Source organism: Scyliorhinus torazame, chromosome 13 (genome assembly GCF_047496885.1).
Source record: "Scyliorhinus torazame isolate Kashiwa2021f chromosome 13, sScyTor2.1, whole genome shotgun sequence".
NCBI lineage: Eukaryota > Metazoa > Chordata > Chondrichthyes > Carcharhiniformes > Scyliorhinidae > Scyliorhinus > Scyliorhinus torazame.
In genome coordinates this window covers 196,190,496-196,216,200 of record NC_092719.1, presented here as the reverse complement: position 1 = coordinate 196,216,200, position 25,705 = coordinate 196,190,496, and the positions used below count along the sequence as shown (strand labels likewise).

Here is a 25,705-nt window from a genome sequence, read left to right as displayed (position 1 = left end):
AGTCAGCTGGAAAGCCTTCCATTTACCTGTTCTCAGTCTCGGAGCCATCTCTCAATGCAGCTACATTCCCCTTAATGCACCTGCCTATCCTAAAACTATGACCACTTGTTCTAGGTTGCCTAGAAGTCTGAAGCTTTGGGTGTGTTGTGGAAAAACCCTGTGATGCACTTGTTCTGTGGCATGACTTTGCTCTGCCATTGCCTGTATGGCGTCAGCTTTGAACTGTACTTTCCAGCTCTGCCGTAATCTGAGGCCAGTCTGTGGACCACCAAAGCCCCTATCAAACTCTGAGCTTACTTGCATGTTTAGCTGGGTTGTAGATAATGAAAATCTCTGAATGTCTAATGCTTTCATTGAGGTTTTATTTGGTTTCAATCCAGCCAAAGATTTTATTCAACATCTGATGGAAAAGGATCCAAACAAACGCTACACCTGTGACCAAGCCTTGCAGCATCCCTGGTGAGATTTGACCTGAATTGTCTTCATTCTTTCTGCTATTGATAATATCATGTGAGAGTACCTTTAAGAAATGGGTGTTTATAAATGGGTGTGTATATAAATATCTGTAGTGCGAGTACCTTTAAGAAATGGGTGTTTACTACTGCAGTGATGTCAGAGAGTGGGTGGAGCTGGGCTGTCTGTCAGCTTGTTACTTTCATTTTCGGCTGTTTGCTGCAGGGTGTGTTTTAGTTTCGTTTTCAGTGTTGGAGCTGAAGCCAGACCAAGCATGTGTACTGCTGTTCTCTCTGCCATCAAAAGACTATCTCTTGATCATTTGGTGAATTCAGAATTATAAATGTTCTCAGTAGTGAATGTGAACCTAATGTGCTTCTGTTGAAAGGTGTTTCTTCTGTCTTCTGGATGTTGTTTGGGAAGCTTAAAGGATTACTTAGTGTTGTAGTCTTTGGGGGTTGTATTTGAATTGATGGTTGCTAAGATGTTCACTGTATGTTTCTAAAAGGTTAACTTGAGTTCATAGAATAAACATTGTTTTGCTTATCAAAAATACTTTTCCATTTCTGCTGTGGCACACCTGTAGAGTGGGCTGTTTGCTCCCCATTCCACAATCTATTAAAAGTTGTGGGTCAGGTGAACTCCAAGATACACTTTGGGGTTCTCTAGACCCGGGCCCATAACAATAGATTTGTAACTAGAGTTCAACACAAAGAAAAGATATGGAGCAGGGGAGGGTTGTGATGGTTGCTGATTCATTGTTGAAAGGACTTTGTTATAGCAAAAGACAATATAAAAATATAGACTAACCAAGTCCTGCACATGGGCCCAAATGACAGTGGCCTAGATGGACCATATTTCACATTCATTCTTACCTCGTATTCTTGTATTCCATTGTCGGGCCCAGAAACCCTACAGTCAAGCAGTTGACTTTTCGTCCATGGGTGTATGATCTCTTATCTTACATAAGTTATCATCGTATGAATCTGGAGCTGAAAAGGAGCGAATGGACCATACAGTTCAAATCTATGAATGGTGACTTGAGATAAATTAATTGCACTTACTTAGTAATTTAACAATTGTACTTAGGTCGCGATCCAATGGTCACGATGGGCGGGATCACTTTTTAGCAGATCTGCATATTAGAGAGAGGCAGTTAGCCTCACTCTAATGTGCAGATTCCCGAGGTAACTCCGGCTTTGGGATTCGACCCCTTCACCTCAGAGACCTCGTGCGAGCGGCATTTGGTACTGTACCCCACAAGTGGTGCCAGATGGAACGGCACTCCTGGGGGTCTCCCGGGAGATCCCGGGAAGGCCCCAAGCTGCATGCCTTTTGGGCAGGATGGTGTCTTGGCACTGTTGGTGCCACCTTGGTACCCTGGCAGTGCCAGCCTGGAAGTGCCAGCCTGGCATCTTGGCAGTGCCAACTGGGTGCCAGCCTGGCACTACCAAGGTGCCCAGGTGACACTTTCAGCTGTCATGAGCACTTCCAGGTTGGCACTGCCAAGCTGGCATTTTCTGCGTGTGTGTAGTTGGGCCGGGGTTGCCTAACGTGGATGTTGGGGGAGGGGTGCGGGGATACTCCCATATTACCTTCACCCTGCCATATTGTGTTCGGGCAGGGGGGAGGTCAGGGATTGTTTTGAGGGCGTTGGAGATTGGAGTCCCGATCTCTCGCTACAATGGGGAGTTCCCGCCTCGGCCGCGCATTCCCCGTTTCGGCCCCGTTGAATAATTATGTGTTTCTCAGCATTGTGAACACTTTTTGTTCCCTTTCGGGAAGATCCGCCCTTAGTAATTTAACAATTGTACTCATTTATTAAATATGCTAAAAGTTTGCATTTGTTTGTTCGCTTACACTGAACGGTTCTTTTACCCTGCAGGATTGCCGGTGATACAGCATTGGATAAGAATATTCACGAGTCTGTCAGTGCCCAAATTAAAAAAAACTTTGCAAAGAGTAAATGGAAGGTAGGTACCTGCCGTGTTTCATATTTGTGCAGTATTTTATTCTACATGTACCTCATTCGGATTTAATCCTTTTAAGCTCAGTGGTCGTGCTGCTAATCATTTTGGGCTAACACTGGGCTACAGTTGCCTTGGAATATCTGCTTAGCAGTATATATGATATGTCCAGGCCATTGATTAGAATCAAACAATTTAAATGAAATGTCTTTTATTCTCTCTCGTTTTTGCCATTTCAATCCACCACCTCTAAAACAAACCTTTATTCTCCAGAATCTCCACTGAACAATGCCATGACATTCATTGTGCAGATGTGTGCAACAGAATAGGCAATGTGTACAACCGGCTGTGTGCTTTCTTTTGGTGGAGCCGGCCCCACAGCGGGACTTTCTGCTGTTGCCGTTGTCACGGGATTTCCCGTTGACTGCACCCCTCGGCGCCGGGAAACCCGTGCGCCGCCGCAGGACCGGAATATCCCAAAAAGCAGCGTACTCTAGGAGTACACCATACGCTGTACCCACGGCCTCAGGCCATTGCCTGAAGCCCGCCCCGCAATGGTCCGTCCCCGACCGGGCGAGTTCGCGACGGCGTGGGACATGTGTGGTCTCACCCGTCGTGAACTCAGCGTGGCGGCTGTGGACTCAGTCCACCGCCGGGGGAGGGCCGATCCGCGGGCAGGGGGAATTCATTCGGGGTTGGGGGCACTGTGGTGGGACGGTCCGGGGTGCGCGAGCGGCCGAAGGAAGGAACTATTTTTGCGGTCCTGGTCCGCGGGCTGCGTCTGCATGAAGCAGACAGTCTTCCTCCCTCACAGGTCCCACCTTTACTTACACCCTAGTCTAAACTAAACTAAACCCCAAACCCCCCCCCCCCCTTCCTGCTGACAGCGGGACCTTCTGCTGTTGCCGTTGTCACTGGGATTTTCCGTTGACTGCACCCCTCGGCGCCGGGAAAGCCGTGCGCCGTCGGCAGGACCGGAATATCCCGCCGGTGTGAACAACCGATAAATTCTACCCTTTGTTTCATCAGTGACTATCCAATAGCAGGATGACATTTTAAAATCTGATCAGGATAGTGAGATTTCCAGGAAGGTGATGAGATTGCACAAGAAAGGATGCAGAGGAAATTCACCAGGATGTTGCCCGGGGTCAAGAGGAAATTCACCAGGTTGTTGCCGGGGGTGCAGAGGAAGTTCACCAGGATGTTCCCCGGGGTGCAGAGGAGATTCACCAGGATGTTGCCTGGGGTGCAGAGGAGATTCATCAGGATGTTGCCGGGGGTGCAGAGGAAATTCACCAGGATGTTACCCGGGGTGCAGAGGAGATTCACCAGGATGTTCCCCGGGGTGCAGAGGAGATTCACCAGGATGTTCCCCGGGGTGCAGAGGTGATTCACCAGGATGTTGCCTGTGCTGCAGAGGAAATTCACCAGGATGTTGCCTGGGGTGCAGAGGAGATTCACCAGGATGTTCCCCGGGGTGCAGAGGAAATTCACCAGGATGTTGCCGGGGGTGCAGAGGAGATTCACCAGGATGTTCCCCGGGGTGCAGAGGAGATTCACCAGGATGTTGCCGGGGGTGCAGAGGAAATTCACCAGGATGTTGCCGGGGGTGCAGAGGAAATTCACCAGGTTGTTTCCGGGGGTGCAGAGGAAATTCACCAGGATGTTGCCGGGGGTGCAGAGGTGATTCACCAGGATGTTCCCCGGGGTGCAGAGGAGATTCACCAGGATGTTCCCCAGGGTGCAGAGGAGATTCACCAGGATGTTCCCCGGGGTGCAGAGGAGATTCACCAGGATGTTCCCCGGGGTGCAGAGGAGATTCACCAGGATGTTGCCGGGGGTGCAGAGGAAATTCACCAGGATGTTGCCGGGGGTGCAGAGGAGATTCACCAGGATGTTGCCGGGGGTGCAGAGGAGATTCACCAGGATGTTCCCCGGGGTGCAGAGGAGATTCACCAGGATGTTCCCCGGGGTGCAGAGGAAATTCACCAGGATGTTGCCGGGGGTGCAGAGGAGATTCACCAGGATGTTGCCGGGGGTGCAGAGGAAATTCACCAGGATGTTGCCGGGGGTGCAGAGGAAATTCACCAGGATGTTGCCGGGGGTGCAGAGGAAATTCACCAGGATGTTGCCGGGGGTGCAGAGGTGATTCACCAGGATGTTCCCGGGGGTGCAGAGGAAATTCACCAGGATGTTGCCGGGGGTGCAGAGGAGATTCACCAGGATGTTGCCGGGGGTGCAGAGGAGATTCACCAGGATGTTGCCGGGGGTGCAGAGGAGATTCACCAGGATGTTGCCGGGGCTGCAGAGGAGATTCACCAGGATGTTGCCGGGGCTGCAGAGGAGATTCACCAGGATGTTGCCGGGGGTGCAGAGGAGATTCACCAGGATGTTGCCTGGGGTGCAGAGGTGATTCACCAGGATGTTGCCGGGGGTGCAGAGGAGATTCACCGGGATGTTGCCTTGGCTAGAGCCTTTCTGCTATGAAGTGAGGCTGATTAGGCTGAGATTGTTTTCCTGAGAACAGAGCAGGCTGGGCCGGGTGGGGGAGACCTGACTGAGGTGTACAAGATTATGAGGGACATAGATAGGGTAGGTCTGATGAAACGTTTCCTTTTTTAGAGGGATTAATAAACTGGGGGCATAGTTTTAAGGTAAGGACAGGAAATTTAGAGGGGATTTGAGGAAAATCTTTTTCACCCAGAGGGTGGTGGGAATCTGGAACTCACTGCCTGAAAGGATGGTAGAGGCGAGAACCCTCAGCGTTTAAGAAGCATTTAGAGGAGCACTTGAAATGCCGTTGCATACAAGACTATGGACCAAGTGCTGGAAAATGGGATTAGAATAGACACCTGTTTGATGGCTGACACATTCACGATGGGCTGAAGGGCCCTTACGTTTTGTGCTGTAAAACTCTATGACCCTATGACTCTACAGGGAATGAAGTCGTTGTCCTCAGTGTCTTCATTTTACTGCAGGGATATTAATGAAAGGAAGCTCCCTTATCTGTGAGTTATTATGGCACAGGAAAGCCTTTGGCCCATTGATTCCATCCTTGTGACAGTGCTGCAGATGATAAAACATGACCAAAGTGAGGGCAGCATTGTATCTTTGTGCATTTGTCTTCTCATTCATAGGCATTCGTATATTCTTCCGCACCCTCCTATAGTTCGTTTTTTCTGTGTGTTTGTGCCTTCCTCTCCATCTCTCCTCTCCATTTCTCCCCACTCATCCCCGAATCTCCAACACCAGTTTTAACACTCATGATATTTCCATTTGTCTTCCAACAGCAAGCTTTTAATGCCACAGCTGTTATACGGCACATGAGGAAACTGCAACTGGGCACCAGTCAGGAAGGGTCAGTGCAGAACACACCGACCAGTCCATGCCATGGGACACTGTTGGTACCAGGGGGAGACTCAAAAAATGGTAAGGATTTGTGAAGCTGTGTTACTGTGCGTGAACCGTGCTGCAAATTCACTTCTCCAACTTGACCAAGTTTGGGGGAAGAGGTGTTTTCAGTGTGCAGCCTATAGTAAATTCATTCACCTCCATTATCTATGCCGCCTTTATATCGTGGAATGGATCCATGTTTGAACATCAAAGTCATTGGGAGGATTCTCCAATCCCAGGTGCCGAAATCGCGTTCGGCGAGGGGATGGAGAATTCCCGATGACAGCAAAATCGGGGGGCGGCGCCGCTTTTGTAATGCTCCGCCCCCGAAAAGCAGCGTCCTTTAGGAGTACACCATACACTGTACCCACGGCCTCAGGCCATTGCCTGAAGCCCGCCCCGCAATGGTCCGTCCCCCACCGGGCGAGTTCGCGACGGCGTGGGACACGTGTGGTCTCACCCGTCGTGAACTCAGCGTGGCGGCTGTGGACTCAGTCCACCACCGGGGGAGGGCCGATCCGCGGGCAGGGGGAATTCATTCGGGGTTGGGGGCACTGTGGTGGGACGGTCCGGGGTGCGCGAGCGGCCGAAGGAAGGGACTATTTTTGCGGTCCTGGTCCGCAGGCTGTGTCTGCATGAAGCAGACAGTCTTCCTCCCTCACAGGTCCCACCTTTTCTTACACCCTAGTCTAAACAAAACTAAACCCCCCCCCCCCTTCCTGCTGACGGTTAATTTTCCCCAAAGAAGTCGACGAACGGCCGCCACCTCCGGACGAACCCCAACATTGACCCTCTCAGGGCGAACTTGATTTTCCCCAGACAGAGAAAGCTAGCCATGTCAGTGAGCCAGGTCTCTGACTTTGGGGCTTTGAGTCTCTCCAAACTAATAATATCCGTCTCCGGGCTACCAGGGAGGCAAAGGCCAGAATGTCTGCCTCTTTCTCCTCCTGGAATCCCGGGTCTTCCGACACTCCAAAAATCGCCACCTCTGGACTCGGTGCCACCTTTGTTTTCAACACCTTGGACATGACATCTGCAAACCCCTGCCAGATTCCCCTAAGCTTTGGGGATGTCCAGAACATATGAACATGGTTTGCTGGTCCTCCCGTAAACCTTGCGCACCTGTCTTCTATCCCAAAGAAGCGTCTCATCCGGGCCACTGTCATGTGAGCCCGGTGAACGACCTTGAACTGTATCAGGCTGAGCCTGGCACATGTTGTCGATGCGTTGACTCTGCTCAACGCGTCGGCTCAGAGACCATCCTCTAACTCTCCTCCTAACTCCTCTTCCCATTTGTGTTTCAGCTCCTCGGTCTGTGTTTCCTCTGACCCCATAAGCTCCTTATAAATATCCGAAATCCTCCCTTCTCCCATCCACACTCTGGAAACTACCCTATCCTGTATCCCCCTTGGTGGTAGGAACGGGAATGTTGAGACCTGCCTGCGTAGGAAATCCCGCACCTACAGGTACCTAAACTCGTTCCCTCCCGCCAATTCAAATTTCTCCTCCAACTTCCTCAGGCTGGGAAAGCTCCCCCCAAGCTCCCCCCTATAAATATATCTCCCATCCTCTCGATTCCTGCTCTCTGCCATCTCCGGAACCCTCCATCTAGCCTCCCCGGGGCAAACCGGTGATTATTGCAGATTGGAGTCCAGACGATGCTCCCACATGTCTCCTCCATTGCCCCCAGACTCTCAGGGCCGCCACCACCACGGGGCTGGTGGAGTACCGTGCCGGCGGGAACGGCAGAGGCGCCGTTACCAACGCCCCCAAACTAGTGCCCTGACATGATGCCGCCTCCACTCGTTCCCATATCGACCCCCCCCCACCACCCACTTCCTAATCATGGCTCTATTCGCCGCCCAGTAATAATTACTAAAGATCGGCAGCGCAGCCGGTCCTCCCCCCGGCTGCGCTCCAGCAACCCGTTTTAACTTGTGTGGTCTTACCCGCCCATACAAAGCCAGAGATCACCTTGTTGACCTGTTTAAAAAAGGACCGAGGAATAAAGGTGGGGAGACACTGACACACAAGCAGGAATCTCGGGAGGACCGTCATCTTCACTGTCTGCACCCTCCCAGCCAGTGACACCTCCGAAAATCCTCCTTCATTTGGACGACTAGTCGTGCCAGATTTAGCTTGTGCAGCCGTTCCCATTCCTGCGCCACCTGGATGCCTAGGTACCGAAGGCTTCCCCCCACCACTCTAAACGGCAGCTCCCCCAATCGCCTTTCCTGCCCCCTTGCCTGGATCGCGAACATCTCACTTTTCCCCATGTTCAATTTATACCCCGAAAACCGGCCAACTTTTCCCAGAATCCTCATAGAACATACATAGAACATAGAACAATACAACGCAGTACAGGCCCTTCGGCCCACGATGTTGCACCGAAACAAAAGCCATCTAACCTACACTATGCCATTATCATCCATATGTTTATCCAATAAACTTTTAAATGCCCTCAATGTTGGCGAGTTCACTACTGTAGCAGGTAGGGCATTCCACGGCCTCACTACTCTTTGCGTAAAGAACCTACCTCTGAACCTTCTTCACGCCAACGAAAACAACCTCAAGTCCATCAGCCTTTCCTCATAAGATTTTCCCTCCATACCAGGCAACATCCTGGTAAATCTCCTCTGCACCCGCTCCAAAGCCTCCACGTCCTTCCTATAATGCGGTGACCAGATCTGTACGCAATACTCCAAATACGGCCGTACCAGAGTTCTGTACAGCTGCAACATGACCTGCCGACTCCGGAACTCAATCCCTCTACCAATAAAGGCCAACACTCCATAGGCCTTCTTCACAACCCTATCAACCTGGGTGGCAACTTTCAGGGATCTATGTACATGGACACCTAGATCCCTCTGCTCATCCACACTTTCAAGAACTTTACCATTAGCCAAATATTCCGCATTCCTGTTATTCCTTCCAAAGTGAATCACCTCACACTTCTCTACATTAAACTCCATTTGCCACCTCTCAGCCCAGCTCTGCAGCTTATCTATATCCCTCTGTAACCTGATACATCCTTCCACACTATTGACAACACCACCGACTTTAGTATCGTCTGCAAATTTACTCACCCACCCTTCTGCGCCTTCCTCTAGGTCATTGATAAAAATGACAAACAGCAACGGCCCCAGAACAGATCCTTGTGGTACTCCACTTGTGACTGTACTCCATTCTGAACATTTCCCATCAACCACCACCCTCTGTCTTCTTTCAGCTAGCCAATTTCTGATCCACATCTCTAAATCACCCTTAATCCCCAGCCTCCGTATTTTCTGCAATAGCCTACCGTGGGGAACAAAGAACAACAAAGAACAAAGAAATGTACAGCACAGGAACAGGCCCTTCGGCCCTCCATGCCCGTGCCGACCATACTGCCCGACTAAACTACAATCTTCTACAACCTTATCAAACGCTTTGCTGAAATCCATATACATCACATCAACTGCTCTACCCTCATCTACCTGTTCAGTCACCTTCTCAAAGAACTCAATAAGGTTTGTGAGGCATGACCTACCCTTCACAAGGCCATGCTGACTATCCCTGATCATATTATTCCTATCTAGATGATTATAAATCTTGTCTCTTATAATCCCCTCCAAGACTTTACCACTACAGACGTGAGGCTCACCGGCCTATAGTTGCCGGGGTTGTCTCTGCTCCCCTTTTTGAACAAAGGGACCACATTTGCTGTCCTCCAGTCCTCTGGCACTATTCCTGTAGCCAATGATGACATACAAATCAAAGCCAAAGGTCCAGCAATCTCTTCCCTGGCCTCCCAGAGAATCCTAGGATAAATCCCATCAGGTCCCGGGGACTTATCTATTTTCAGCCTGTCCAGAATTGCCAACACCTCTTCCCTACGTACCTCAATGCCATCTATTCTATTAGCCTGGGGCTCAGCATTCTCCTCCACAACATTATCTTTTTCCTGAGTGAATACTGACGAAAAATATTCATTTAGTATCTCGCCTATCTCTTCAGACTCCACACACAATTTCCCATCCCTGTCCTTGACTGGTCCTACTCATAATTTCTTCCATCCCTTTCAGTGGGTCTGACACATATAAGAGCAGGTCATCTGTGTATAGCGAGACTCTGTGTTCCATCCCCCCCCCCCCCCCCACCGGACCAGTCCCTTCCAGCCCCTTGAGGCTCTCAACGCAATTGCAAGTGGCTCTATTGCCATTGCGAACAACAGTGGGGCGAGGGGGCATCCCTACCTCATCCCCCGGTGCAGCCTAAAATAGCCCGATGTCAGCCTGTTCGTCCGAACACTTGCCACAGGCGCCTGATACAGCAGCCTGACCCAGTCAATGAAGCCCCGCCCAAATCCAAACCGCCCCCAGTACCTCCCACAGATAATCCCATTCCACCCGGTCAAATGCCTTCTCTGTGTTCATTGCGACCACTACCTCTATGTCCCTACCCTCTGGGGGGCATCGTGATAACATTCAGCAGCCTTCTTACATTGGCCATCAACTGCCTCCCCTTAACAAATGCCGTCTGGTTCACCCAAATCACGTCCGGTATGCAGTCTTCAATCCTTGAGGACAAGATCTTAGCCAACAGTTTGGTGTCTACATTTAGGAGGGAGATCGGTCTGTAGGAATCGCATAGCTCCGGGTCCTTATCCCGCTTCAGGATCAATGAGATAGTGGCTGTGACATTGTCGGGGGAAGACCCCCTCTCTCCCTTGCCTCATTAAATGTCCTCATCAGCAGTGACCCTAGTATCCCAGAGAACCTTTTGTAAAACTCCACTGTGTACCCGTCCGGTCCCGGGGCTTTACCCGACTGCAGGGCCTTTAGCCCTTCTGCGATCTCTTCCAAACTGATCGGGGCACCCAGCCCTTCTACCAACTCTTCATCAACCTTTGGGAACCTCAGCCTCCCTAAGAATTGCCTCACCCCTCCGGCCCAGCTGGGGGTTCCGACTTATACAGCCTGCTGTAGAATTCCTTAAACGCCTTATTGACCCCAGCTGAATCTCCGACCAGGTTCCCATCCCTGCCCCTTACTTTCCCAATCTCCCTGGCTGCCTCCCTCTTTCTAAGCTGCTGCGCAAGCATTCTACTGGCCTTTTCCCCATATTCATAAATCGTCCCCCTCGCCTTCCTCAGCTGCTCCACCGCCTTCTCTGTAGTTAACAAGCCAAACTCCGCCTGTAGCATCCGTCGTTTCCTTAGAAGCCCTGCCTCTGGAGCCTCTGCATACCTCCTGTTGGCCTGTAGTATTTCCTTTATCAGTTGGTCCGTTTCTGCTCTGTCTACCTTCTCTCGATACATTTCCTCAGCCGCCCACACACCACCTCGTCCGCTAAAAGTCCCACGTCCAGCCTCAAGTGCGGGCATTGGCCACCCTCCTTACTCACCTGTAGGTTAACCCAGTGCGGGGCATGATCCGTGATCGTGATCGCTGAATACTCCGTGTCCACTAGCCCCGTTCAGTAAAGCCCTGTTCAGGATAAAAAAGTCAATCCGGGAGTACACTTTATGCACGTGCGAATAGAAGGAGAACTCCTTCACTCTTGGCAGGCCAAATCTCCATGGCCCCCCCCCCTCCCCCCATCTACTCTATAAACCCCTTTAGCTCCTTTGCCATTGCTGGCACCCTACCTGTCCTTGAGCTAGACCGGTCTAGCCCTGGGTTAATGACTGCGTTGATGTTCCGCCCCCCCCCCATAATCAGCTTATGCGAATCCAGGTCTGAGATCTTCCCCAAAATTCTCCTTATGAACTCGACATCATCCCAATTTGGTACGTACACATTCACGAGCACCACCGGCAGCCCTTCCAGCTTCCCACTAACCATGATGTAACGGCCTCCCACATCCGCAACTATTCTTCCCGCCTTAAATGACACTCACTTGTTGATCAGGATCGCGACCCCTCAAGTATTAGAGTCCAGCCCCGAGTGGAAAACCTGCCCGACCCATCCCTTCCTTAATCTGACCTGGTCAGTTACTCTAAGGTGCGTTTCCTGCAACATCGCCACGTCCACCTTCAATCCCCTCAAATGCGTGAACATGCGTGCCCTCTTAACCGGCCCATTTAGCCCTCTTACGTTCCATGTGACCAGCCTGGTTAGGGGAGCTTCTTCCCCCCCCCCCCCCCCCCCCCCCCCAACCACCAATCAGCCATCACCTTTCTTGGGCCAGTCTCCAGCCTGTCCCCATGCATCCACAGGCCCGCCCCCAGGCAGCATCCGTCCCCGACCTCCCTATTGTCCCACAGCAAAAGTCCCTCACCCGTCAACAGAATATTTCCCCCCCCCCCCCCCCCCCCCGTAACAGCACTATACAAACAGCCCCCTTCAACAAGCATAACATCTGCTCAACCCCCACTGCGCCTCCGTGAGCTAGCCCGCCCAGCTAGCTTGGTGGCCCCTGCCCATGGCGCCAAACATTTTCCCACCTATTGTTCCCCCCTCCCCCCCACTCGGACACACATATGCAAATGAAAACAATCCCAACCCAATTGCCCAAAAGAAACACAAAGAAAATCAAAAAGAAGATCCAACATCTAACATTCACACCTCCTTCCCCGGCAGTACAAAGGCAAACTTTAACTCACACAGCTCATCCGCAGGCCCCAAGACGATACAGAAGACATTACAGATAACATCCAAAATCAAAAAAATGTTCAAACATGAACGCTGCAGCAAAGTTCAGTCCAAACACCTCAGTCCGCTACCAGCCCTTTCCTTCTAGCGAAGTCCATCGCTTCCTCGGGCGACTTGAAGTAGAAATGTTGCTCTTCGTGAGTGACCCAAAGACGAACCGGATACAGCAGTCCAAACCTCACCTTCTTCTTGAAAAGGGTCGATTTTATCTGGTTGAATTCTGCTCTTCTCCTGGCCACGTCCACGATCAGATCCTGATATATACGCAGGATGCTGTTCTCCCATTTACAGCTCCGTGACTGCCTGGCCCACCGTAGAATACACTCCTTGTCCGGTACCTGTGGAATCTCACCACCATTGTCCTCGGAGGGTCACCTACACGCGGCTTCCTCGCTAGCGCTCTAGTGCGCCCTGTCCACCTCCAAGGGTCGGGTGAACGTCCCCTCTCTCAGTAACTTCTCGAACATACCTGCTATGTATACCCCTGCATCCGTTCCTTTGGATCCCTCTGGGAGACCCATGATTCTCAGGTTCTGTCAGTGGGACCTGTTCTCCAGATCCACCACCTTCTCCTGGAGCCTTTTCTGTTGGTCTCTCAACATCCCCACCTCCAACTCCACTGCAGCTTGGTGTTCCTCCTGCTCAGTCAGTGCCTTCTCCACTTTCTGGATCGCCCGGTCTTGAGCATCCAGTCTGAGTTCCAGCCGCGCAATCAATTCCTTAATCGGGCCCAAGCATTCCTGCTCCTGCTTGGCAAAGCCCTCCTGTATGAACTGCATCAGCTGCTCCGTCGACCGCTGGGTCGACAAGCCAGTGCTCCGGTCGTCCGCCATGCTTTCCCCCGCTGCAGCCTCAGCCCAAGCCCTCTCCGTTCGCCTATTTCTTCCTTTGCGAGCACTTCTAGTCCGCCTCCCCATGCACTGATGTAGGATTCCTCGTCACAGTTGCATCCAACATCGGTGTTCCAAATCAGGTCCGACAAAAAATGGGGGGGAAAAGGTCCAAAGCTCCGACCCGAGCGGGAGCCACCAAATGTGCGACCTACTCCTTCATAGCCGCCACCGGAAGTCAACACCACCGTTTTCACGCCAGCGTGGGGACTTGATCTCTCAAACGGAGAATCCAGCCCATTGTATTCTGCAAATCTGACCTCTCCATTTCAAATCACGGGAGCAGTGGCTCCTGGTTGACTTCACTCCTTGGGGAAACTGGAGGTATTGACAGGGGGCCAGTCAGGCGGGATTAGTTATTCTGCTATTAGCAGGACAAGACAGTTTGAACCAATTAATGTCTTCCCATAGAAGAAAAACTCACTTCTAGAGTTAGTTCCGATGACCTCAGGATCGATCAAAGGGGCACCCTAGAGTCTGAGTGGTCAGTTCTTTCCCACTGAAATCCAAACATGTTCCTGAAAATCCATTTATGCCCAGATCATGCCAGCTGCTGGTCACCAGTGCAGATACCACCAGAATATGCAGAACCTGTGGGACAGCAGCCCATTTTGAATGGTCAGGGTGAGCATCCATTCCACTATTGACACTTCTCTTTGGAAAATTGACTTGACAATCTCTGCCGGGGAAACTGTCTCCACAGCCCCCCCTTATGAAGGGATGAAGGACTGTGGGCGAAGCATCCGGCCTGTCCCTTCTTGTAATTCATACTGACATCCAAAGATTAGTTGACCTGTGCGAATTAGACAATGGGGACTGGAAACATAGTGAAACCCTGTGTTCCCACCTTCCACTGCATCGCTGTTTTTTAAGGGACAAAGACTTCATCTTTTACAAGGCTCTATACCAACTGTATTCACATGGTACTGGAGTCGGGGGTTTTAAGGGGGTTCAATATATATTGGGCTTTATGGACCAACATTTTGTTTCATGTAGGTGTATGTATAACAGATTTTTTGTGATCTGACAGTTGTCCTTTCAAATCGCGCATTTTCTTTTTTACGATGGTGCAGTTTTATTTCTAATCAGTTACAAGTTATTTACTGTTGGTGGGCACGATTCGGCGATAACAATGACCCGTTTCTTTTCCAAGGTTCGCCGTGTGAAGAATGCTCTCTTCCCTCGCCACATTCGCCAGTACAAACAGAACAAAACTTGCTGACCAACCATTCTCACAGTTGCCACTACTCCAACCGGGTCTAAGTCCAGATGGAGACCACTAATGTGCTGGTTATTGATGACGCGGCCTCAGAGGCAGATTTTAAATGTAATAATCATTCCATTCTCAGCACATATTACCTGAGAGTCTTGTGCACGGGGCCCTTCTGAATTTTCTTAAACTTTTCTGTTCCCCGGAATGTCGAACCAGTAGAACTGAGAACAGCTGCCTGTGATTATTACTTCTGGGTGAAAAGGGGGGGTGCCGCTGGTGAGCTGATGGTGCGAGTGACATTCAGGAGTGGTGAGAATTCAATCAGGGCTTTAAATTCTATCTCTGGAAACTTGATTACTTGCAAATCGGAGAGATAATACAGAATAAGTTTGAGGTCAAATCTTTGTGACAGCTGAAAAGCTGGGACAGGAGCCTAAAATCTTTTAAATGTTTTAAATTTCCAATTGAGATTTTCTTTTTAAATAAAAACAAACAGAAAAATATGAGTAAGTAAGAAAGGGCTCAATAAATTCACACACTGAAATCCAAGTGAGCTTGACCCATGCAATCTCTTCCTCTATATGATGGTTACTTGTGCAAAGGTCATCTATAGATAATTGCTGTTTTAATGTTGCTGATACTTTCAAAATATCTAAAGAAGATTGTTCCAGGTATCGTCGAAAGTGCCACACAGGTTTGACCTGATATCGCGACTGTTTTGCGTGTGTATGTATATATAAATATGATGAATTTAGTCAAATTATCTCTTACATCGGGACCAACCCCCATCCACATGGTATCCGGATTCCTGCGCCATCTGAGTTTGCAGCATGATTAATGTGGACTATCACAAATGATCACACCTTATCTGGGTTTTTTTCATCTTTAAACCCAAATGGGTAATCGGATTAACATTGCTTTGTACTTACTTGAAATGCTTCATGAACCTCCACTGCGAGGGCCACAATGTTGTATGATAAATGGATAGTTTTGAAGTCCAGCTTCTAATGCTCCCACAGATCCACGCGTCATATTAACAGTTGTTTGAAATTGTGCTGCTATGGGGAATATTCGAACTTGCCAACCAGTACCATTTGATTAACTCAGTGATTTTTTTCAGTTGAAGTGGGAGCGTGGTGGCTTTCATTGGGACTTTTGTACTTTCTTTTTTATGGATCTTCAATAGGTTACACCGTTTAAGAATGCTGATTAGCTGAAACTCTTGCAGCTGAATGTTGGATAAAGTGCTAGAAAAAGATGATTGGGTTTTGTAGAGTCCATGGATTTTCATCTCCTTGTAACACAGGTGATGAAAGAGAGGTTAACCATCTGCACAGATACTCTTTATCAGATGTTAACTTCAGTGACATTTATTCCATTCTGTTCTTAATTATTTGGTATTTGCCTAAATGAGAGTTAACCCTTTCCTAAAGCTAGATGATGCTTAACTTGGGAATATTTTAACATTGTTTAGCATGGTTTTAATTCTAATCAGTTGATGAAATTGCACACGTATAGGTTTGATATACTAAGAAGGGCTAAGTCATGGAATTATATAGATAAAAATCAGTCTTAACTTCCTATCCAATGTGTACATGCAAGCACGTACAATGTGGTGTAAGCAGGGTTGCTATTTCCTACTCTGTTTCTAATTAATAGGATCAATTCTGGGGAAACAAACATCTGTAATATGAAGGGCCTCCTTCAATTTCTCTTTTGACTTATATTCCTTGCAAAAAAGTTTTCTGTCGGTGAAGTGCCGTTTTCCTGAAAAGCAGCTGGCAACCCCCCTGCTTTGTGATATGCTGGATTGGGTTGGTTGCAAATGAGTGAATTCGGTATCTTCTATGATGGTAACTCACTTACCATGATGTGACTCAGCTGATGGTGTTGAATAGGCTGCTGTCATATTGGCACTGTAACCATCTGCCAGTTCTAATACAACTGCAAGTACACATTGAGTAAAAGGACCCAATGCACTTTATGTTTGGAGCTGTATAGCTCTGGCAAATCCCAATGCCATCTCCTAGGTGGGTAATGTTACTAACTGGGAAAATTTGCTTCTCACTCACCGCAGAAGGATTGGCACTTAAGAACAGAGAAAGTCCTGTCGATAATGGTAGACTCAGTTTTTAATTTGTTTTTGAGTCCTGAAATCCATGAATCCAAGAGTTTCTCGAAACTTGCTGGTCACAAAGCTGGCCTAGGTTGGCACTCAGTAATACTGCCAGCATGACTCAGTTGCACTTCAGCTAAGGTGCCAACCATATATCAGCCTGCCTCAATGATATGCCAGTCACACTACTGCTTTGTCACAGTGCTCTAGGGCTCAGAATAAGGACTCCAACAAGCGTTTAACAGAAAATGTAAAATATTTTTGTTTAGATGAGTTAAACCTGAGAATACAGTTGTACACATCGGTGGGTGCTAGCCCTCTAATGCGCAAATAAGTGAAAGGCGAATCTCATTATTGAGCGAGGCCAGAGCAGCACGGTGGCGCAGTGGTAGCACTGCAGTCTCACGGCGCCAAGGTCCCAGGTTCGATCCCAGCTCTGGGTCACTGTCCGTGTGGAGTTTGCACATTCTCCCTGTGTTTGCGTGGGTTTCGCCCCCACAACCCAAAGGTGTGCAAGGTAGATGGATTGAACACGCTAAATTGCCCCTTAATTGGAAAACATGAATTGGGTCCTCTAAATTTATAATTTAAAAAAAATTATTTAGCGAGGCCCCTTCTCTGAACTTAAATGAACCAATTCTGTGGTGATCTAATATTAGTATTACTGAAAAAAAAGACATGTTGTCAAAGCTTTAGGCCTTGCACTCAGCGGGACAGACGCAAGAATGCCAAATTTCAAAGGGAGCAATAATTTATACTGCAAGAGAAAAGGGATGCTGCTTGGTTGGCAAATGGGCTCTGATTGATTGAGGCACATGGTGAATCCACCAGGGAACTATGGTGCCACCCCCTCCAACCTTTTGTTTATTCAAAAATGTGCGATGTTTAGATATATTCCTTTTGCCTGCAGAGGACAGGTCCCTGTATATGAATATATGTAGCTTCTAGCAAGTGTAACTGAGCATGGGGGAACAATAGTTTTGTGGTGCATTCGCCATAAGCAATGTTTTGAACAGTCAGCTGACTTATCAACCAATCAGCACCCCTTTCTCATGCAGTATGAATTATTGTTCCCTTTGAAATTTGGCGTTTTTGCATCTGTCCTGATGATGCAAGGCCAAAAGCTTTTACAGCATGTCTCTTTTTGTTTCAGCAATAAGTTCCATACTACCAAGCGATTATTTGATTTAACGTTGTGGAGTTCATTAAACCATCGACGGCAAACAGTAAATGTTGGAAATAGACAGTTTTCTTTAAATCTAAGGTTCCGATAAAATGATACATTCTCTTACAATGCATACTCTAAAGGTTTGTTGCCATAAGCTATTAGTAATGAGCTGAGGGGATCCCTGAAGTTTCAGAATGTATGACATTCATTGGACTATTTAACACCATCCATTGGTCAATTGTGTCCCTCAACTAGTCAGAGAAACAAAATTAAAGTTCAGTAATGTACTGGACAGCTTGTAGTGCTGGCATGGGGTGCAAAATGGAGATTTGGGCTATCATTAGTAAGTGTAATGGGGAAATTTGAATGGGTGTATTCTCTAGCAAAAGTCATATAAGGAGTAAAATATTTAGTTAGGAAATTTGGACAATTCGGATTGATATTGTAATGTGGGCTTCATCTGATTCCCCCTGACTTTAAAATTTGCATTTAAACATTCTATTTTTGTCCTGATTAAATGACTTAATGTTGGGTACAAAAGCAAAGGCTTGAGCTTGGGTGACCTTTAAGTTGGTCACTGCTCACTGGAACGTCATTGCAAATAGCTTAGTCACTCACTCAATATAAGGGATACTCTGAGTTCTTTCAGTGTGAGTTACTATCCTAATGGGCCAGTGTGCAAAGGCAATTATTCTTCCCATTTCGTCTGGTACCCTTACCTCTATCGTTTGACGGGACTTGAAGGGGGGTGGATGAGAGGAGTTATGATTCATAATCTGTATTTGTGAAAGAGTGAGACGGTGCCGCAGAGAAGAAATCTGAATTTGAACAGGGATTTTTCTTGGCGAAGTGCTGAATTCAACTTTTGCCTACATCTTGCCTATATGCTGAGATGTCGGGCAGTTTCTCACATTTAATGACCGCTACATCCTGAGAGATAATCTGTAACTTGATCAGCCAGAGGTCAGAAAGCAGATACCAAGCAACTGACACATTCTTTCATTGATTAGATGCTGAGCATTGTCACTGGCCATGCAAATTAGTATAATTTGTACATATTGTACTGTTGGAAATAGAGTGGCAACACTCTAGGTTAAGAGACATTCGTCCTGTTTTATTTAATCACCAAAAGCAGGGACTCTTTGGCTTTACAATTACAGTCATGGCTTGTCCTATTTTAATTTGATTGGAACTAATGGTATTTTAACTACCTTCACATACCGCTAACCAATTGCCCATATTGGAATGGATTTATGAAGTAAGATGGTATAAAATTAACCTGGATGCCAGAGTTTGTGGGAGATTTTAAATTCCATAGAAAGGAAATGAAAAAGCTGGAATGTTGGGCACCTAAAATAAAAGCAGAACATTCTGACAATACATCACAGGCCCACGGCATCAGTGCGAGGAAACAATGGATTAATGCTTCTGCTGAAGACCTCTCTTCAGAGGTCAGTGCTATGTCTGCAAAGGCTTTACACCTGAAATGTTAATCAGACTTTTCTGTTCTGATGGGTCAGCTGTGTATTTTCTACTTTTTATCCTTACCAACTAGCAGTGTGATAAAACACAGATTAATGTCTATTCTGCAGTCCAATGTTTCTCTACTCTGCTAAACTGTTTTCCTTTATGACTTGTCTACATTTTGGACCAGTAATTGGAGAGCTAGTGGTAAAGTCACTGGACTAGTAATACAAAGGCCCAAGCTCTGGGACATGTGTTCAAATCCCATGATTTTAAATTCAGTTAAGAAAAATCTGGAATATAAAGCTAATCTCAGTATTGGTGACCACGACAGCTATCATTAATTGTTGTAAAAACTGATTTGGTTCACCCATGCCAGTTAGGGAGGGAAATCTGTCATCCTTACCCGGTCTGGCCTACATGTGATTCCAGACCCACAACAACGTGGTTGACTCTCAAATGCCCTCAAAATGGCCTAGCAAACCGCTCAGTTCACGAGCATTTGGAGATGGGCAACAAATGCTGCCCTTGCCAGGAACGCCCACATCCCACAAATATGCAAGAATGCAAGGCGAAGTGATTACTAGAAAATGCAGCAGTGTTATTCCAAAGACCATTGCCACTGTTCATTGGCAAGCCTGGATTGAAGTACAGTTCAGAGACTGTTATCGAATCTGAAATGTGCTGGGCGGGATCCCAGCCCCATGGTGTGTTTTCTGGCAGGGGAGGAGACAATGTCTACGGTGTTCCACAAGGCTCACCCGTCCCGCCGCCAGGTACCCATTGCAGGGGGTCGGTCGCCTTCAGGACCGGAAGATCCCGTGGGCGGAAAGGACTGGAAAATCCCACCTGTGCCGATTTACTTCAGAAATGACATGGATTGTGCTGTTGACTTATTGAAATTGAGCCTCGAGCCACTCCTCCGTAGCTTAAAGAAAATGGTGAGTGCAGTTGATAGCAATAGATGTCAGTGAGAATAAAAATACAGGTAAAAATAAGAAAACAACTTGGTCTGATAGTCATGAATTTAGGACATTGGGCAAGATTTTCAGTTTTAGGTCGAGGTCCTAATATCCAGCTCAAATGCAGATTCCCCCACATCGGATCAGGAGCAGTAACCCAACATCAATTTTTGCTGCATTAGCCAATTATTGAATGTTGAGGCTGTCCAATTAGCTGGTTGGGAGTGGGGGAATCTCAAAGCTGGAGGGCCAGTAGGAAGCCTTCAAACACTGAAGGTGCTCCAGTCTCTGCTTGCAGGTATATTTACCACTGCTGCGGGGCAACCCTGCCACGGGACAGTTGTTGCTGTGGCCAGGTAAGCCAGTGGGGAGGTGGTGAAGGCCTCCGACTGACCCTGGTGTGCTGGCCTCCTGTGTCTGCCACAGGGAGGCCGCCTCCTGGCATCTCCCATGCTCGTGATACTGGAGGTGGGGAACTGCTTGATAGCAGGTAGATGTTCCATGTCTGATCTCACCTCCAGAAAATGACTAGGAGTTGGGACTGAGGCATGGAGCCAGTATGCCGATTGGCATTGGGAAATGCCTGCCCACCTCTGTTCTCTTCTCCTATCGAGACCAAAACCTTGCCCGTTTAAGCCATTACCATTTAATGCAGTTAGGAGAGCAATGGTACCTGGGGTCAAAGCGCGACCGATAAAGTCAGTTCATTATGGGCAGCACGGTAGCATGGTGGATAGCACAATTGCTTCACAGCTCCAGGGTCCCAGGTTCGATTCCCGGCTTGGGTCACTGTCTGTGCGGAGTCTGCACGTCCTCCCCGTGTGTGCGTGGGTTTCCTCCGGGTGCTCCGGTTTCCTCCCACAGTCCAAAGATGTGCAGGTTAGGTGGATTGGCCATGATAAATTGCCCCTAGTGTCCAAAATTGCCCTTAGTGTTGGGTGGGGTTACTGGGTTGTGGGGATAGGGTGGAGGTGTGGATCTTGGGTAGGGTGCTCTTATCAAGAGCCGGTGCAGACTCGATGGGCCGAATGGCCTCCTTCTGCACTGTAAATTCTATGAATCTATGAATTATCTTGAGGTCGAGGTGGAGTAATTGATTTGAGACAAAACCGTAAATAGCAATGATTAAATGTAATGTATTACACATTGCTCTAACGAGAAAATATTAGGGTGCCCACCATGAGTAATTAGGGTATTTTATTTGTTTATGAACCAGTTTAACATGGAATCGAAATACTGATTTGACCTTTTTGTGTTTTGTTCCATTTGAAGCTGTTGATTAGACTTTGTGTTCACACAGTGCACGTGATAGAATATCCCAGTGCATCATGCTTTCTGCATCATGGTAGATCCACTGTACAGGCCGTTTGTGTTGTGTCACATTGAGAAGTGGTGTGTATAACAATATAATTGTGTGGAAGGATTTTGCTGATGATCAGTAGTTTTATTCGGGTTGGGGGAGGGGGAGGGGGCTTCACAGCAGCGTCCTTGCTGACCAGTGTTCACAGTGGCTGTCCTGTTAACCTCTGTCCATCTCTACTTGTGAAACAGCTGTCAGTGCAGTCACTTTCTGTCCACCGCTCAGTCTGAGGTTTCATGTCCTGTGGTGTAACAGCTGAAGTCGCATTGGTCTTTTCAAATCATATCAACTTGACAGCTCTTTGCATGATGGGCTATAATATATTTCAGTAAATCTCCAGCTTTCGATGTTAAAATACTGGAAGGAAGATGCTTGCTGAACATAACTTTAATTCCACAAGAACAATAATTCAAAAGACTGATTCATTGCAGCAAGAGCTGTTAAACATGGTTTGCTAATTGATTCCAATCCAACCCTTAGGCTTTCAGTACACCAGTTTATAAATGGTTGTTCAGCTGTCAGTGGGTACTCTGGCTGTACTGGCTCCCAGAACGTATGGTCAGTTTTATGCAGTGTGACACCGTTGCCAACATCTATGATATATTAATCTTGCATCTGCGTGTTCTTCCAAAAACCATGTTTCCTGTTGTAGCATTTTTGTCTATTGTTGGCACGTTATTGATTTTAATATGTGCATTTATAATAGAAAACACTTATGTGAACTTGTCCAATACATACTACTACTGTATGATCATAGCTTATAAGGGGGTGGCTAGTTTTTCTATCCATTTGATGGCCTCCTTAGATGCCAAGCAAAGAAATGAGGTGTCCTTGCATACATCTTGGTGGGCAGGCAGATTCGATGGCCAGCACTATGCGCTTCAAGTTGTCCCTCCCCTTCCACTCGTGGAGGAGGTGGCTATGTCACGCACCTCCCTGTGCAGATTCAGTTTTCCATTGTCTTCAAGGGAGGTCAAAACCAGATGCCTTTTCTGTTGTGTCATTGATGAGGGCATGCATCCCACAATTCTGTCCGTTAGGATAGTGGTTGGACACAGATGTACGACCATTAGCTGCTGTTTCACAGAAATGGTCAGAATAATTTGAAGTGCTTGCCTTGTGGGGTTGTTTGAAGTCTTCGCGAATGGAAAGGTCACTGTTGCTCATGTTCTTTATCCACCTCACAGAGCAGAGTGAATGGGAAGTGGGCCAGTGTGGGACATCACTGGAAGCCACTCAGTTGGAGAGGACATAAGCATCCCTTCACCTGTGCTCTTGACAGTGTTTAGTTGCACATAAACTATCTTTGTATGGTTGTTGCAAGACTATGAGACAGATGAGTATTCTACAGCAGAGTAGAATAGACCCACTGTTCTGACTGTGTTCCCCCATGACATGACTCAGAGTTTCTGATCCATGTTCACCCTGGTTTTTACTTTTTAGCCCGTGTTGATGCGATGAGGCCAGCAAGTGTGGATTACATCCATCGTGACCTCCAGCTATTTTGGATGGGGTCTTGGGCCAGTCGCCTCCTATGGGAGAAAATATTGAATTCTTTCCCAATTCCTTTGGTGTTCTGATGAAACGCTGAAGCAACTGTCTTCTCTGGCTTGAGGTGGAGATGCCCCCCAGAAGTAGCATTTTCAGTAGGTGCAGGCCAATGATGAACAATAGCATTGATGCCTGGGTGAGCAGTGCCATGTCATTGGCATTGATGAACTGTGGGACCTGGTGCAGGGTGTGTCCGCTGCAGAGAAGATGTTGAAATAATCTAGTGAGTGCCGACTGGCAGATCATTGGTGAGCATCCAGATTCGACTGGTCTTGTCACTGAGATGACAAGAGAGCTTGGGGTTACCTCGTTACATTGTTGATAGGCCAAGCGTCTGCAGCATTGAATGATAATGAAAAGCTTCAGTAGCAGGCCTTCATGCCAGACAGTGTTATAAGTCAATAGCAAGTCCACAAAGGCAGCTGCTTTGGGAACCCAGTCTCAATGTTGGTAGTGAGTGTAAGGACCCGGTAGTTCATAAAAATGCAACATTTTAATGGAATCTATAAAGTTGTTTTACAACTTTGGAAAATTGGATTAAATTAGTAAATTTTCCTGCATTTGTCGCTTGAGGATCTCATGTTTGTGTACTTTGAGATCCTAATTATATACAACACATAACAAGGGCAGCACGGTGGCTCAGTGGTTAGCACTGCTGCCTCACGCGCCGAGGTCTCAGGTTCGATCCTGACTCTGGGTCACTGTCCATGTGGAGTTTGCACATTCTCCCTGTGTTTGCGTGGCTTTCGCCCCCACAACCCCAAGTTGTGCAGGGTAGGTGGAATGACCACTTTAAATTGTCCCTTAATTGGAAAAAATGAATTGGGCACTCTAAATTTAACAAAAATATATACAACACATAAATAGTAATGGAGTATTACATTTCTTTGTCATTGATCAGTTTTGTGTCTTTTAGGCACATTCTGAAACATTCAAATGAACTGTTTTGTGTAAACAGCCACAAGCTTCACCATCCAACAGAAATATTATAGACCTTTGTTTTCTTATGGGATTGTCCCACCATTATAAAGCTGCTCTTAGTACAAATATGAGGTGCGCTGACAAAGTGGCACTGCTTTTTTGGAAGTCGACAAACACAAGTGTAAATGTTACCTACAGTTACTCAGTGTGTAACTCTTATGCTAGTTGCTTCAGATGTAAGTGAGTGATTATTGGGGATCAGTACTAAGGCTTCTTTTTTTTGCATTGTACATAAGTGATTGGGAATTTTACTAATAGAAAATGTATGCGGTCAAGAAGTGATGGTGAACAAGAAGAATAAGTACAAAGCTATTTCGGGTGATTAAGGACCAAGTTACCAAATGGGACATAATTGATATGACCGATAAATAGGGGAATTAAGCAGTTGCAATACAAGATGGATGTTGGTGGATTGTCTTGGGAAGTGGATTGATGAATGTGGTGCATAATGGAGTATAACAGAGTGAAAAAGACTCCAAGACTTTATGTGTAAGGCAGGTAGACTGGGAATTCTGTGGGACAGTCAGCTTAAAGAGGCCTGGCAATTCATACCGTTAGATGCAATATTACTTGTACATTACTGAATAAACACATGTAGTAAAAATCACTTGCTGCTTGATAATGGTACTGTCTTTATTCTTTACCATTAAGCTTAATCTATTTTTTAAATGGGGGAGCAGAGGGGAGGTTGTGGTATTTGTGTTATGTTAAGCAAACATCTTCCCTTGCAAGTTCTTGTACTGTGTTCTTTCTGCTAATTTTTATGAAGACTGCACTAAACTGTAAGCTGTTCTGAGCTCTGTCGGTATGGATGCAATGCATCGTGGGTAATATTGATTATGCTAATGGAAGCCATTGATTTGTACCTTTTTTGAAATTTGTTATTGATCAATAAAATTGTTTGTCTACCCTCTATTTGTATCTAAATGAACTGGTATTGTGAATCTTTTAACAAATGTGAGTAACTTTGCAGCTTCGTACATCAAAATTGTAATGATGGCTAACTGCTGTGGCCTCTATCTACTTCCTTGAGCCTAGAGCAACTAAAGTTAGCATAAATGCACATGAAAGAGACCAATAACCAATGCAAAATCACTCCCGTGTGTTCTTAGGAAGATATACTGTGGGGTTGATGGGGTAATCATTTAAAAATATATATTTTCAATTTATGTACACAATGTCAAATATGTATACAATAGGTTTGCCTTTCAATGTATCCACTTCATTACAATAAATAATTTTCATCATCAAACACACCCATACACTTCAGCAGCAGAATAGTTATGTGTCACAATCTTCTATCAAAATAATGGTGAAGCTAATGCCTTTTGCTGTTGTTTATGCTCAAATGATGTGATAACTTCAAGCAAAGACCGGATGCATGGCTACAAAGGTGGAGACTCATTCTTTCAGGTCTTAATTGTTATTAGAGTTTTAAAATTGTAACTTTTCTCTCACAATCAAATCTTTTTTTCCCTCCCTCCCTCCTTTTTCTGTACCTAGTTTGACATTGAATTCACCCACTCCAATTTATACTCCCTTCTCATTCCTA

General features: G+C 47.1%; 1 protein-coding gene across 1 annotated transcript in view; it reads left to right on the top strand.

Moving 5' to 3' along the window:
• The window catches only part of LOC140388490 (calcium/calmodulin-dependent protein kinase type 1-like), a 315,146-nt gene extending 290,080 nt beyond the window's left edge, over nucleotides 1–25,066 (top strand). The window contains exons 9-12 of the mRNA XM_072472766.1: nucleotides 381–459; nucleotides 2,339–2,426; nucleotides 5,711–5,849; nucleotides 14,492–25,066. Of these exons, the coding sequence (XP_072328867.1) occupies nucleotides 381–459; nucleotides 2,339–2,426; nucleotides 5,711–5,849; nucleotides 14,492–14,601 (416 nt within the window). The 3' untranslated portion in view covers nucleotides 14,602–25,066. The remainder of the gene's footprint in view (nucleotides 1–380; nucleotides 460–2,338; nucleotides 2,427–5,710; nucleotides 5,850–14,491) is intronic.
• Nucleotides 25,067–25,705: the final 639 nt, after the last annotated feature.